At 40.6% G+C, this 15,000-nt stretch overlaps 1 protein-coding gene across 1 annotated transcript in view; it reads left to right on the top strand.

Annotated features, from left to right (window-relative positions):
- Nucleotides 1-15,000, top strand: part of LOC138002421 (uncharacterized) — a 129,266-nt gene that overhangs the window by 100,544 nt on the left and 13,722 nt on the right. The window contains exons 24-36 of the mRNA XM_068848466.1: nt 737-896; nt 1,767-1,899; nt 3,000-3,192; nt 4,210-4,315; nt 4,415-4,528; nt 5,354-5,527; nt 7,607-7,846; nt 9,195-9,326; nt 10,496-10,630; nt 11,948-12,070; nt 12,462-12,587; nt 13,340-13,537; nt 14,915-15,000. The exon at nt 14,915-15,000 is cut by the window's right edge and continues 109 nt beyond it. Of these exons, the coding sequence (XP_068704567.1) occupies nt 737-896; nt 1,767-1,899; nt 3,000-3,192; nt 4,210-4,315; nt 4,415-4,528; nt 5,354-5,527; nt 7,607-7,846; nt 9,195-9,326; nt 10,496-10,630; nt 11,948-12,070; nt 12,462-12,587; nt 13,340-13,537; nt 14,915-15,000 (1,920 nt within the window). The remainder of the gene's footprint in view (nt 1-736; nt 897-1,766; nt 1,900-2,999; nt 3,193-4,209; nt 4,316-4,414; nt 4,529-5,353; nt 5,528-7,606; nt 7,847-9,194; nt 9,327-10,495; nt 10,631-11,947; nt 12,071-12,461; nt 12,588-13,339; nt 13,538-14,914) is intronic.

Below are 15,000 nucleotides of genomic sequence, written 5' to 3'. Positions count from 1 at the left end.
CTTCCGGTAATACTTGGTTAGGTTGCAGTGAGAAACATGACATTTATATATTCAAAGGCAGATCCGTAAAGAACTATAAACTCTTAGTCGGGTGCCGAGAGCTGCTCTTTTCAGTTGCTTACTGCGATTTTCATGATTCTGTGGAAAGTGAATTGGAGTCTTTGTTTAGTTCACGGCTCCAATAACATTATGATATCTTTTTCAGAAAAGGTTCTTCTGTGCATAGATTCCTACAGATTCAATCGCTTACCATCGGCGTCGAGTTGGCGCTTGAAGATGGGACTGCGCGGAATTATGAAAATCGCAGTAAGAAGGAAGAAGGGGGTTGACAGCTTTTCAAGTTGTGATTGCAACATCATCATTCCATCTTAAATTAGTTATGGCGAAGAACTTGGCTTAAGCTATACGTTCTGAAGATTGTCCGCATATCACTAGTGAATTGGAGGAGGAAAGGTCACAGTTTCCTTTAGAACAACCCAGGAGTTCATAAGTGCAATGATTTTCCCCATCGTATACAGAGAAAATGACTCTCTTTCTCTGGGGAAACAAAAATAAACGTGGCATTTGCTCTTCTGTCACAACGTTTAGTTCAAAGAAGTCTTTTCTGCTATATGAGGGAATTTTTTTTCTCAGCCGAAAATCACTGACACTGTCTATACCAAAGGCCCAATTTAACCGGAGGTAGCTGTTTATACTGTATGTATCTTAATAATTGTTGATAATGTCTGCTTAATAGAATTTGCATTCTCAACTGTGTATCGATTCAAACGGAACAACCCAAGGATCGAAGCTCAGACAAAGCAAGTGTGACCCGAGAAAAGATGACCAGAACTTCCAATGTGACCTGACGGTTAGATCAGTCAAAAGGCGAAGAGCTAATCAGTGCTGGACCCTTGGTAATTAAACTAACTTATCTCGAGCTATAATGTTTGCAGAGAGACAGAGGATTTTACAATGATTTCCTGGATCTCTTTTTCCTTCCGTGAATATGAAATACGATTGGGGAAATACCTTTACCCAAACGAGGCTCGAGGGACCAAACAAAGGTTAAATTGAAAAACGAACTTTCCACTGTTGCATATGAAGATTTTTGGCCATTGCAGTTATGGACGTTACTGAAACAGTATCGAAAGGAAATCCACACACATTTAGGCGTAAATGGGGCTTGAACCAATAAACCCTGTCATGCCGGTTTACTGCCAATTTCTTCACGTGCTTCTGACCGCAGTTCAAACCAGCATTTGCCTTTCGTGTATTAGGTATCTTCATTGTTGTATACTCACGTTGTCGTCAAATCCTTAGAAATGAACAAAAAAAGCCTGCCGCACGTACGTACAGCACGATCATTGATTCCCACGCCAGTTAACCAATAATATTACAGTTATGTTGCGTTGCTGTAACCATCGTTGTTCCTGAAACCCCCCCCCCCCCCCTTCCCCCACCATTTTCTTTTGGAGAAACGGATTAGGGGTCTATTCATACGTGGCTTGGGGTAAATGGGTGAACGCAAGTACAGACTGACAGCGGCAGAGTTGCCGTTGTAGCGATGTTTAGCGGGAAGTCACGCGTTTTGTTAAATATGCCAATCAGAGGCTCCTAGCTGTTGAAACAATGTCTTTTTTTTGGTAGTTGTCAAATTTGAATATCAAAATTTTTTGTAAACAATAAGAATCTTTGTGTTTTGTCGTCCGACATCACGACATATATTTGACTATTGTTTGTCATATTACACTTTATTATACAACATTTTGTGGTTTCCTTTTAAGGTACAACAAGTGTGAATGGTCCGGGATCCTTGGTTCACCTAGGTTCATTGAAATGTATTCATCCGGCTGGCGGAGGGAATAATGTACCTGATGGCACTAGGATAGTGATTTATTCTGGATGTAGCCAGAGTCGGTGAGTATCAGAAAAAAAACCTATTCCACCGTTTACATTTACGAAGTACGATTTGCCTCTTCGATCCTTCGGCCAAGCAGTGCCCGCGTGCGGACCGCTGAGCTCCTGATCCACTTCTTGACTGGACTACAGGCAATCATGGTCATGTTGCGGGACGGAAAAAAATTCTCTGTTCCTTTGCAAACGGATAGGAACCATTTATCTGATTGTTCTTTTCGCTTAATTTTTACTAACCGATTCAGAGCGGAAAATCCTGAACTGAACTTTTTTCGAACTTGCAAAGCCATCTGTGAAAAGAAGATGCCCTTGTTTTCTGGAAACGTGAAATTTAAATATATTTAGGAGACAAGCAACTTCAAGTTAACTAGCACGTTTCGTACTGTATAATGCATTCCTTTTGAAGACATAAGGAGAATACAGGCAACCGATATGGTCGCGAAAAGGTCGCACGCACCGCCAGAAGAACCTATAACTGCACTGCTAAAAAGAATGTATTGCCTGCAGCACCAACATTTGACCTTAGTCCTTCTTTTGAATGGTACGTGTACAATGATGCGTTATTTTATAATTCGGGTCGTATTGTTCAGTTCGGCTAACCCGAATTTCAGCCGTGCTTTTTAGTAACCTACTAGCCGATTAGAAGAAAAGAGACGTCTGCAATTCAGGCTAGAGTACGGCCCGCCAAATGGTAAAGTAACAAAATTTGCTCTTGATGCGGTATTCAAAGATCTAGTTATCCTCAATTTCTCGGTTATGGCTCCTTTTTTTCCAGCTCAACTTCCAGAGTGCGAACTCTTGGTTGAACGTAATCTATTACCGAAGAGTAAGATTTACACAAATTGGCCAAGTCCCCATCAGCGCTGGAAAATTGTCTATTTGTACAAAACGTTATGCTGGAAAATAGCTCGGCAATCTGACCAATTACGTGGCAATAGGTCATTCATGCAGTTGTTCTGTTGCGTCAAACATTTTTATTAGTAGCGAGAGTGAAGGGAGTAGTTTAGATGAAAGTTCTGGGGACTTTTGTTGATGAACTGAACAACGCGGATCATAACTTCGACCTAAGTTTGGCGATAAATGATTTATTGCCTTTTTTGTAGCCTGGAATTTAAATTAGATGGCGGTAGTCTGATACACACCAAGAGTGGTAAATGCGTGCAGCCAGTGACGACAGTTGCAGAAAATGTTGCGCTCGGTTTGTACTCAACTTGTGGAGGACATCAGTTTAGTTTTACCGCTGGTGGATCGCTGCAGCATGTGGGAAGCAAGAAGTGCGTCGTTACCAAATCAAGGGTAATTGAATCCGTTAAATTTCTTTCCACTCGACACTAATAACTAGATATCACGAGGGGTTAAAACAAGCAATCTGGGCTCGGTTGTTCAAAAGCCGATTAACGCTAATCCCAGATTAAAATTTAACCAAGGAGTTTATTTCTCTACTTCAAAGAATTTGTTCCAGCGCTGAAATTTGGCAAAATTATACATTGAAAGAAGTTATTATTAAAAAACAAAAATAAGCAAAGGAAACTTTTACTCAAAAGTTTAAAAAATGAAACCAAAGTTTACGCTAATCCTGGGTTAAGTTAATCGGCTTTCGAACAACCGGGCCCTGCATGTCGCATTATTTTAGGGCCGCTCACCCTATAGAAGATGTTACTAAGACGGCTCGTTTAAGGTTCATTGTGATTTCCACCGGATTTCGCATTCTGGCTGTCTTTAAGGGGAGGGAATCTCAGATTTCATAGTTGCGGCCGGAATCAGGTGTCTTCGAGGTGGGGTTATCAGATCTGCGGTTTTTCGGATTTGGTGTCTATCGCAGTTTTTCTTTTATTAGCTTTCGGTATTCGTCTTTAAAACCGAATTTTTCAGATTTGGTATTTGCAAACTCATTCCCATTTGCTCTCGTTTGCAATTAACGTGACGTCACTTGCCGATCGCGAGGGGCTGACGCTACTGTTAGAATGACACTTAAGGTGCGTTCGATTGACGCTATTCCGGAATAAGAATCAATGGAGTGATGATTTAAAACGGTATGTGTAGCGTTTTGAAGCAGCAAGAACAATTTTAGATATGTTTAAAATAGCATTCTAGCGGGTGTTTGACAATTTTGATGTGAATCTCCGTAAAAACGAAGGATTTCTAACCTGTATTTCATGTATTACTACTCCGGAATACGGTCAATCGAACGCACCCTTAATCTTAAGTGGTGCGCTTACTTCCATTAAAAAATATATGCTCTGTGAAGTAAGATCATTCATAGTCTTTCCCCATGAAATTAAAGACCACTGATAAATCAATTTTATTGGTTAGGTTACGTTACCAGCAAACAGAGATGAGATAGTGCTGCACAGCGATTGCGAAAACACAGCCGTATCACTGACATTCAAGGAACATCTTAAATTCAACTTCATACCAAGTACGATTTGGCTTTGAGGTTTTCATTCTAAATATTTTTTTAGCCATCATTGGTGTCTCCGAACATTCCAGTAATCCATATTTCACTTTATGCCTACAGCTGATCCGTATGTCCATCTGGAAAAATGTACCTATTTTGATCAGGCAAGAGTTGATCAGAGGTTTGAGGTGGTGAACGAGATTGCAGCTAGTATTTGTTCCAAGTATAACAAGAGTAAGTCATACAGACTTCATTTTGAGTCACTCTCTTTCTTTTTGCTCAGTCGCTCAATGTACTAAGTTCATTCACATTCCTCTTGTAAGTCATCTATGTACTAGCTAAGAGAAAAGGAACTGGTATCAAGTGAGCCTATTAGAGAGAACGAATTAATTATTGCCTTTATTTCGTTAAGGTCTTCTGTCGCAGAACTTAACAAGAGTGTTTTTTTCTGCAACACAGCTTGTCACGCTGCACGAAATTTTCTGAATGTTCTGCCGTGAGGCTTCTTTCGTGGAGCATACCTCGCAACATTATGTGACTGTCTCCCATCAGTGCACGTAATCGTCTGAGACACATGAATTCCGCGACTTTGATGCATATAATCTCGATGTTCTAGGGAATAAAAAAAAGACTTTTTTTACTTAATGCCTTAGATCGTAACGGTAATGATTTTAGTCTAACAGTTAAATTCGAATATATCAATTGAGCATTGTGTACTTCTTTATCCCGAAGAGCATTCACATCCGATTCCCGTAGCAAATGGGTTCAAAATAGATGAAGGGATTCAAATTGTCTGAATCAAAGGTGCCCTTATACTCTGCCCCCACCCCGCTGCCTTAACCCCACTATATGCCAGAATTTTTTCAAGTTATATAACTTGCAGATCGGCGATTGAAAAAGGCGATTAAGATATTCCAACGGGATGCGTTCTGGGTTGTCTCGCACTAAAAGTCTTCATCAACTCACGAGCATAGGGTCGCCAACCAAGACAAGGTCTTGGAAATAAAAGAGTCTACTCTGCATGGATTAAAAAACAGTCTCTTCTTCCTACTTTTGCAGATCTTGCTTACAAGAAATCAACAGTGCAATCAAGTACAGGTAAGAATGGTTTTAGCAGTCGAGCTGTGGACGAGATCCTTAACCCTTACTACAGCAGCAAAACTTGTACACACACTAAGAAAGAGACCAATCCATGGTGGAGAGTTGATCTTGGAAGAGAGTACATTGTAACAGGTGTGTAAGAAGCATGTACCTATGAACAGATTTTCTTTTTGTTTCCCGTTACAGCTGTTGGATGGAGGTAAAAGTGTAGAGAGGGTGGCTATCTTTTGGATCGAGGAATCAACTTGAGCTCGATACTTTCATGCAGTCCTCCTTCATTTATTCGGTGAACAAGTATGGCTGCGAAACGTCTTCACGCGCACTAGTGTTTACCTATTGTCCTAGCCGGGAATTTTTGTGGTTATCTCGGATGAATGCTTCACGTTCATGCTTTGCCTTCAAAAAATTAAACAGTTTAGTGCATGAAGTGGCTTTCACAAATTAAATATAAAAGCAAATTGCCAAAGATAACAGTCTATTATAAGGCGAAACAACAGATTTCCAAGTTTTATTTCATGATTTCCTCGGCAAATCCTAGATTCGAGGACGATGGACGGATACGAATCTTAATCCCGACGCCCGAAATATAAGAATCGGATCCGTCCCCCGTCGTTTTCTATAGTCTCTTCTTTGTCTTCCCACGCATTTCGGTCGTCGACGATGGAAACAGACTGCTTAAAGTCATTAAGAGTCACTCGAAAAATTGATAATAAGGTTGGGATCTTCGATTTCTCTGTCATATTTGGAGCATACCTAAAGGAACTGAAGTGGAAACTACAAATGCTTTCGCTCCAAATCCCTCAAAGTACTTGTTTGCTAGCAAATGCTATCCAACATTCAAAGTCAAGAAATTAAGGCAATCGTTAGTTGTTGTCCTTCAGTAGCATTTGAGAATAATGATTCCAAGTTCGAGTGAGGCCTAACACTACTGTGAAGTTTTTATACCCAATTATTCCATCAGGGATCAACCCTAGTATTGGAATTGGGTCCACACAAGGACAGAGAAAAACTCTGACCAGGGTGGGATTTGAACCCACGACCTTCGGATTAGATCACCGCTGCTCTACCGACTGAGCTACAAGGCCAGAACGGGAGCAGGCCGTGGGTATGTGAGATGTTATTCACAAGGACAAATTCGGCTCGGCCCAAGCCTAACGTTACAACTAACGATTACCTTAAATTAGGCTTGGGCCGAGCCGAATTGCGCCGAGCCGAATTTGTCCTTGTGAATAACATCTCACATACCCACGGCCTGCTCCCGTTCTGGCCTTGTAGCTCAGTCGGTAGAGCAGCGGTGATCTAATCCGAAGGTCGTGGGTTCAAATCCCACCCTGGTCAGAGTTTTCTCTGTCTTTGTGTGGGCCCAATTCCAATACTAGGGTTGATCCCTGATGGAATAATTGGGTATAAAAACTTCACAGTAGTGTTAGGCCTCACTCGAACTTGGAATCATTATTCAAGAAATTAAGGCGACTAATAGACTAACAAATTTATAGCGTTTAAATGTTCATTACTTGTGTGGCGATTATGAAATGTAACAAAACAAGACTTGAAAGCACCGCAGCGCAACATTTCGAACTTAGGTCACAAACCTGGCACGAGGCTATTAGCCTATGTACAGTTTCCGGTAATATCGAACCATGCGAGGTTATGTATTTGACTTTAACTTCGAAAATTTCTTTTTTGCTTTCGATCCCTTTTTCAATCCTGTTAGGAACATACAGAGCTGTAACAGTAGGTTGTCCTGCAGAATGACTTGTGCTATTCCAAAAGCCAGAACAAATTATGGAATTTTCACGGGGTGAACTGAAAGTCTCAGAGTGCTCGATTGTGGAACAACATAAATGATGAGATCACAAGTTCCTCATTCCTTTTGAAACGTTTCAAGATGGCTGTTCTTGAAATATACTAGTTGAAGAATTTATCAACATTGCATTCCGCTGTCTACATCTGACATCCTTAGCTTTCTTTTGCGGTTATTCTTCTTGCTCTTTTATTTTATTTTTTCACTTTATGTTTTGTTTAGGTGTGTTTAAGTGTGTGATACTCATAATTAATCACTTAAGTATGGCTGCCCTATCTTTTTAGCCCCTCTATGGCTATTGCGGGCAGCCTGTATTCACATGTGATTACATGCAAGTCAGTTTTGCGTGCGAATAAAGCTGCGAATAAAAGCTTGCGAATAAAGTTGTTGTTGTTTTACCTCGGCAGACGTCACCATCATAAACCGTTTTAGCCACTACAAGAGGCTGAAGAATTTCGACGTGAGAATTGGTGTCAAAACGAATAACCTGAAGAATCCCACATGCTCTGACCGAGTGACATCTGTGGGCCAGGGAGCGGCTTTGCAACTTTCATGCGATCCACCTATACCGGGAAGATACGTTTCAGTGCAAATGTTTCGTAAAGGGATTCTTACCCTGTGTGAAGTAATGGTTTACTCGAGAGTAGGTAAGGAGTGAGGTCATGCGCAGTCAAGAAAAGGCAACTTGTGTTGCATTTCGCGTGCTCTGATTGGTTCACTCAATCTCGGTTATCAGCTCATTTACCTTAGTTTGACCTTATATGATAAATGATTGCGCTTAGCGTAGCTAAACTAAAAAAAATTACGCCAGAAAGCGAAATTTATGTTGGTATAAAGCAAAAGAAAAACGTTTTTGTGGAAAGTTTGGATCAATTTCGAAGCTTAGAAGTACGCGAAAAGGTAAGAAATGTTTTTGTGATGAGCGTGCGTCTGTCTGACCACAAGGTATTACACAACATCGCATATTCATCAGGTTTTTCGCTAAGATTTTCTCCCTTTTTTCGCTCGTATTTCGTACTTCCAAACTTCTAGAGTTTAAGGAATTTAATATAACGATTATTCCATTCGCGCTTGTTGGATATGAGACTGGTTACAGCCAACACGGCGCTACGCGCCTCGTAGGCTATTTACCATCTCATATCCAACGCGCGCTCATGGAATGATTGTTAAATATTCTCGTATCTAAAGGAGAGCGTCTTTCGCTCAGCACCTAAAAAGACTAGATCTGGCCCCAGTTGTTCAAAAGATGGATAGCGCTATCCACCCGATAAATCACTATCCAGCGGATAAACACTAGCAAAACCAATTGAGGTATCCAGTGGATAGTGATTTATCCGGCGGATAGCACTATCCATCGTTTGAACAACTGGGGCCTGGCCAGCTCTTAAGTCTCAGAAATATGTGAATGTAATCGAAGGCGGCCAGAGGTCGTCACCCCTACGCACTGAACACCGGAAGGAATAGCGGCGTCTTGTGTGGAGGAAATTTGCTTTCAGCACAAAAAAATCTCCGGATTGTTTCCTAAGTTGGTCTCTCGTAATGTCTTAGAAAGTGTGGTGGTATTTATTGTGGTGAAATACAATTATGATCAACTATTCTCGTTGTTGCACGGCGCGATTGTATCCTCCCGAAGTCTTCGAATTCATGTCTTGCGACGTTAACTGGATGATATTCATCAAAGTTAATCTGAAAGGCAGCACGGGTGTATAAAAGGAGCAACTGGCTTATTGCTCAATCAGGCAAAGAAAGGAAAACAAGCTGTTGTTTTGACGGAAACGAGATACTGAATTTTTTTTTTAACGTGGGGAATTTCAAAGAAAAGTATAAATAAGTCAAGGTGAAAGCAAATGTGTGGCTTTTGTCGTTTGGAAAACGTTATTTAACACGTTGTCTTAACCATCAACCAATGCTGAGGTGAACATAATTGTTTAAAAATGAATGGGCTTAAAGTTTCAGTTATCTTCACTTCTCATAAGCCCTTTTTTCGTGATTTAGGCTCCTTGGCAGATCTGTGTCAGCTTGAAAACGGAGGATGTGAACAAGTTTGCTATAACTTGTGCAATCTCCAGGTCAAGTGCGGATGCTGGCCTGGTTTCGTTCTCGCTTATGATGGGAAAACCTGTATTGGTAAGTTAAATAAATCTGTATATTATTTTAAGTGCCTGTAGTTGTGCTCATAAAAATGTAACTCTCATACCAATCACAGTACTCCAAGAACTCCTTGTGGTAATGACTTTTTAATCATTCTCGAACACATAAGTTTAACGAGAGTGGCCATAAGTTTCAACCTCCGATAAAGTTTGCGGCTGAAATTGATCCGTCAAGTGGGACACTTTATTACAAAGTCAAACACATTGCAGACAACTCAAGCGCCAAAAAAGCAGACGAAAACCAGTCGTTCTATGCGCGCTACGTATGTTATTTCTAGCGTTAGGGACTGGATCTACACTATTTAAACCTAAGCACTTGTTCGGGAATGGTTAGTTATCCATGACCACCTAGGGTGATCATGACATTTTTTTGCGCATGTAGTATCTCTCTTGCGTGACACTCGACAGTCCAAATTTTGACTCCGTAGTTTAGACCTGAAAATTCCTAGCGCATTATTCCTTGTGTTATTAACCTGCACATGCACGTGGAATTGGAAGCCCAGAGACCCAAGCTAAGAATATTTTGCATTGTAGTTTCTCGAAGTATAAGTCATCACTAATCATCACGATTTTCTTGAAGTCTTCATTTTAGGTTAAAAAAGGGCAACTAAATTTATCTTAAAGACTGAGGACTGCTCTACTGGCCGCTTAAAGAAATTAAATTTGTTATCACTGGAAAATGGCGATTGTTGGCAGATGTTACTTTTTTACATGTTGAACCTTATGTAGATTTCTACAAGGAAACTGATCACTATTCGTTTAGACAGAAAGATAAGGACGAGATATACCAGAACGAATGTTCTGTAGGAGAAATGAAACTATATATGACTGGATTGGTAGACACGGTTTTGACGTGAAAAGAGTGCGAATAAACGATTTACAGTTGTATGCTCATGTTATTTCACGGTGTTGTTTTTCAGAATGCGGCAAAGAAATGTACTAATTTGCTTGCCGCACGAAGAGCAGTAGTATATTCTGTGCCTCAGACGCAGCCGCTGTAGTTTCTTAATTTAATCCATGAATCTTAAATAAACCCGTAGCGTTTGAGTACATACATTGGTTCGATTCAGCTAGTGTTTAGGAGAGAAGCCTGAATTTATTCCCTGTCGTAGCTGTTTCGAGACTTTGTTCGGTTTTAATTTCCAGACAAGGATGAATGCCAGGTCAACTATGGAGGCTGTGATATTGTGAATGGCGTCTGTATCAACACACCCGGAAGTTACCACTGCGCATGTAAACAGGGATACGAACTTAAGGAGAATAGTGAAACAGATTGCGAAGGTAAAAATGCACTTTTTGGCCCTCAGCCATTTTCTAAATTCCATATTATCATAAATTAGCGTCAAAACAAGGTTTCGCTTGACAGAAAAAGGGGAATAAAATGAAAGGAAGGTTCTATCAAGAATTAAGAGATCAGTTTATTGATAGATTCAACGCCTAGCAACAAGTCCGAATCGGTCGCTTGAAATCGGGTGGGTTTAAAATATTTCTTATCAAACTTCTTTACATGCAACTACATGCAAACAAGAGCTAATGATGGCACATTGGTAAGAGCAGTCGCTTCCCATCAGTATGGCTGGGGTTCGATTCCCAGACTTGTTGTCACTCGTGGGTTGAGTTCGTTGGTTCTCTTCTTGACTTCGAGAGGTTTTTCTCTGGGTATTACGGTTGTCCCACTCCTCAAAAACCAAACGATTTCTGCACAATGTTCCCAATTAGTGCGCCAGCGATAATTACAGTTGATACTTGAATAAAGTTCAATTATAATAATCGTCTTTATTCCGCATAAGATAAATGACACATATTTTATGTTACAAGTAAAAATACGATAATACAAAATTAAATGAACGTAACTAAAAAAGGAAAACTATAAGTGCAAAGTACAAGTACAATGAAAGCTGTAGCAAGGTAGCAAGGTGGAGCTCTTTCTAATTACGTATGTTTGGTTTGGTTTGGTTTGCACTGTATCATTCTTGACCATCTCTGCGGCGGGCTAAAATGTCCACGATGATGACTCTGAAAATTTTCCATCTCAGTAACCGAGCAATTTTTAAGGGGTTTCCACTTCAGTCTTGAAAATGATCACAGTGTCATTTCTTTGCCAGGCGATTGGCTCTAAAATCTCGCGCTTCACTTTTTCAACCAATGAGAAGCGAAACCAAAAACAATTATGACTTGTACCTGCGTATTTCCCCGTGAGCTTTGAGCAAGTTACATTGAATTATGATTGGTTCATCGTTCTACGTGCGGTTGGTCTTGGACTGGTTGACCACTTGCGTCGATTTCATACGAGTGCCTTATAACTCTACCTGAAAGCACCACACAAGTCCACATACCCTGAATATTCCTGGGCAATCAGTGTAATTAAAAATATATTCTATTACTAGATCTCGAACGCACCTTATACTAATCCATGATTACCACTAGTTTAGCAATTATCCCCGTTAAGTATGAATTTAAAATAGCTTTAGCTAAAGAGTGACAGTCAATCTGCCGGTTGAATTTTATGCTTTTCGGAGCGCTTTCAATTTACATCACCTTCATTAATAAACATTATTTTATCCTCAAAGATATTCATTCAACTGTCTGTTCTTTCAGACTTCAACGAATGTAACTTGAATAACGCTGGATGTGAAGACGTGTGTAGCAACACCGGTGGAAGCTTCAACTGTGATTGCAGAGCAGGCTACAAACTTAAAAGTGATTCAAGGGGATGTGAAGGTAGGGCTCGTTCGTTCCCATCGCAACGCTGCTTGTTATATACAGCTAAAGACCTCAAATATTCTCACAATAAACTGCCTCAAAACGCCCCTTAAACGAACCCCATTTCAGGCGACATCCATTATTTAAGGTGTCAATGTTTTGGTCAAAGATTGCGTGCTTTGAAACAAAAAATTGCATTCAAGTTTGGCTTTCATATTTTTCACTGAACTGAACTGGTTGTTTTCGACCACAGTTTGGGTTTTACTAGTTGGCTACAAACGAAGGTTTGCCGGAGGAAGAGTAGCGCGCATTCATCATTCCAATCACCACCCTGGTCAGACATTTTATACTGTAAAATTTAGGCTTCGTGCTCTTGGTACACTGAATCGGATTTTCGTCTTTTCTTCAGACGTCGATGAATGCACTGAACTGAACTATGGTGACTGTGAACAGAATTGTTCGAACTTTGAAGGAGGATACTATTGCTCCTGTAATGTCGGATACCGACTTATGGAAGATGACAAGGCTTGTGAGGGTAGGTGTAAAAGAACCTTTTGACTACGAGAGTGAGAAAAATAATGGTTACAGATAGAGAGACGCTCTCGTGTTACGTGAATTTTAAAATAGGTAATTACATGATTTCGAGTACAAATTGGAATAACTAAATAAGAGTAATTTTTTTAGACCATCAAACTTGCTCAATCCTGTAAGGTGAGTGCAATTTGTAACCTCGAAAACTTCAGGAGAATTCATGTGATTACGTATTAATAATGTACAAAACAAGTGACATTTTAATAGCGCGCGCTTTAATTTTCTATAAAGTTCATTCACCTGATCGGTTGAGACAGATTACAGCGTTTGTCAAATTCAAGTTTTACAAGACAAACGTTCAAAAATTATTAAACTGTAAAGTTGGAAACTTGTCCTTGTAATTTGCACTCATGTTACAAGTCTGCATCCGTGTTACACGAGACCTGCACTCTTTTTAACCCAATCAGAACTGACTAATTTTTTCGTGTACATCATACTGAAGTGATCTTATTTATAGATACAATAGAAACGAAAGAATGTTTCCGGTGTCGAGTGCATAGACAGCGGGCAAGTTCGATTGCAAAGAAAAATCGCGTTTCTCTTAAGGCGCCATCACGCAATGACAAATTGTTACAGTCCGATGAGTTTATAGGCCGTATTTTGTCGCCAAATAAATTGGCTTAGGATTCGGGGGTCGTGTTATGAAGGGTTTTCCTGGTAGTGTTGGTAATCTGCTTTCTTTCTTTCGTATGTTAGAAATCTATTGTCCTGCTCTGGAAGCTCCTTTCCGCGGTCACATCACCCCTGCAACTTGCACTGACGACCGAGCAAACATCAGACGTAACACAATTTGCACCTATGGTTGCGTTTCTGGCCACTATGTGAGCGGCGGAGATCCTTCACTCCAATGTCAGATGGATGGATTGTGGAATGGAAGCGTGCCTCATTGTAGACGTAAGAAGTTCTGTGTCGTTGATTGGAAAACAAAGTAAACAAACTTCTAGCCGTCTCTTATAAATCTTATACGAGGGACTCGTACTGCGAATGAAGGGAAGAATCGGCTGAAGTGCAGGTTTCCTGCCGGGAAAAAGCTTTTTTAGAAATAGTCAAATATTGCTGAATGGTGATTGGTTCTCTCCACATTCCGCCCCGCTCTCTGTATTATAGCGATACTCACCGCTACGTCACCTATTGTCATTAGTGTACCAACCAGAGATCAATTGGCTGTCGAAACAAAGGATTCTTTTGTTCTGAGGGTTGGCAAAATTTAAATTACAAGAGAATAGCTTTTACCAGCTAAGTCTCCCATATACATGTTTTCGTACTAGAAACACCATTAATATTCACTCGTGTTCAGACTCGACTTTTAACCGCGCGTTGAAACATGTTGAATCGAAGTTGAAACTGATCGCCTACCCCAGCAGTCAACATCGTTCAACATAATTCAGCAAAATCGAACGGATGTTGAAGCAAATGTTAAAACGGTTTGCCCGGGCCTTTAAGTAGTTGCAAAGGAAGACTGAGGAAATCCACAGCCCACGGACGCGCTTGCGGTACACTGCACCATCTAAGCTATCAAGCCGTTTGCATGGGGACTGGTCAGTTCCGAGTTCGTACTCCCTATATCCAGTTCGAGGTGATTTATTGATTGTAAACTGAATAAATAAAACATATCTTTCGAACTGCGGGCTGTAAAGACTCAAAGCGACGACGATCGTAGCATTTCACTTGTTAGGGACGTAGTTAGTCGCAAAGTTCGATTGTTGTCGGTGACAACCACACTTCATCCATATTTTCAAAAATGCGCAGAAGAGTCGAGAGTCAGGATTAGCCAGATTTATCTGAGAGATTCAGCATCTAGTTTACGTGAAACGGCAAACGGTCGGCTGCTTCTTTTAGAAAAGCATGAAATTTTTCTTATCCTTGCCTGGAACTTGAAACTACCCAATGTCAAGCTTCATGTAAAACGGGAGCTCACATCGTCAAATCTCCCAGTTTCAACACTGTACGGTAGTTCCCGTTCACCGTTCCTCCCGTTTTTGTTCCTGAATGTCTCGTTATCAGGGCGAGAACGTCAAATTAATATTCCAGAATGTAAAAGGTACGTGCAAGAAATGGAGAACCGTTATTTTTTCTCCATTTAACTTATCATTTTGAGATTATTGGCGTCGCTGTTGTTGGTTTTAAAAAGGAGCGTTACCTTATAGTACGGTGCCAGAAATCGAGGTTAGCAGTGCATGCAATCTACTCCTTTTTTCTATCACAAAGACGCTTCTTTCAGGACTACAGATGTTACTATCAATTTGTATGAATTAACCTTTCTCTCTACAGCGGTTGTTTGCCCGCGTTTGTCTCCACCCAGCGATGTCAGCGTCGTCCCTGCATCGTGTTCTCAAGCAGACGTGGAATATGGCACA

The sequence above is a fragment of the Montipora foliosa genome, chromosome 1 (genome assembly GCF_036669935.1).
Source record: "Montipora foliosa isolate CH-2021 chromosome 1, ASM3666993v2, whole genome shotgun sequence".
NCBI classification, from domain to species: Eukaryota; Metazoa; Cnidaria; class Anthozoa; order Scleractinia; family Acroporidae; genus Montipora; species Montipora foliosa.
This window is presented reverse-complemented; position numbering and strand designations above follow the sequence as displayed.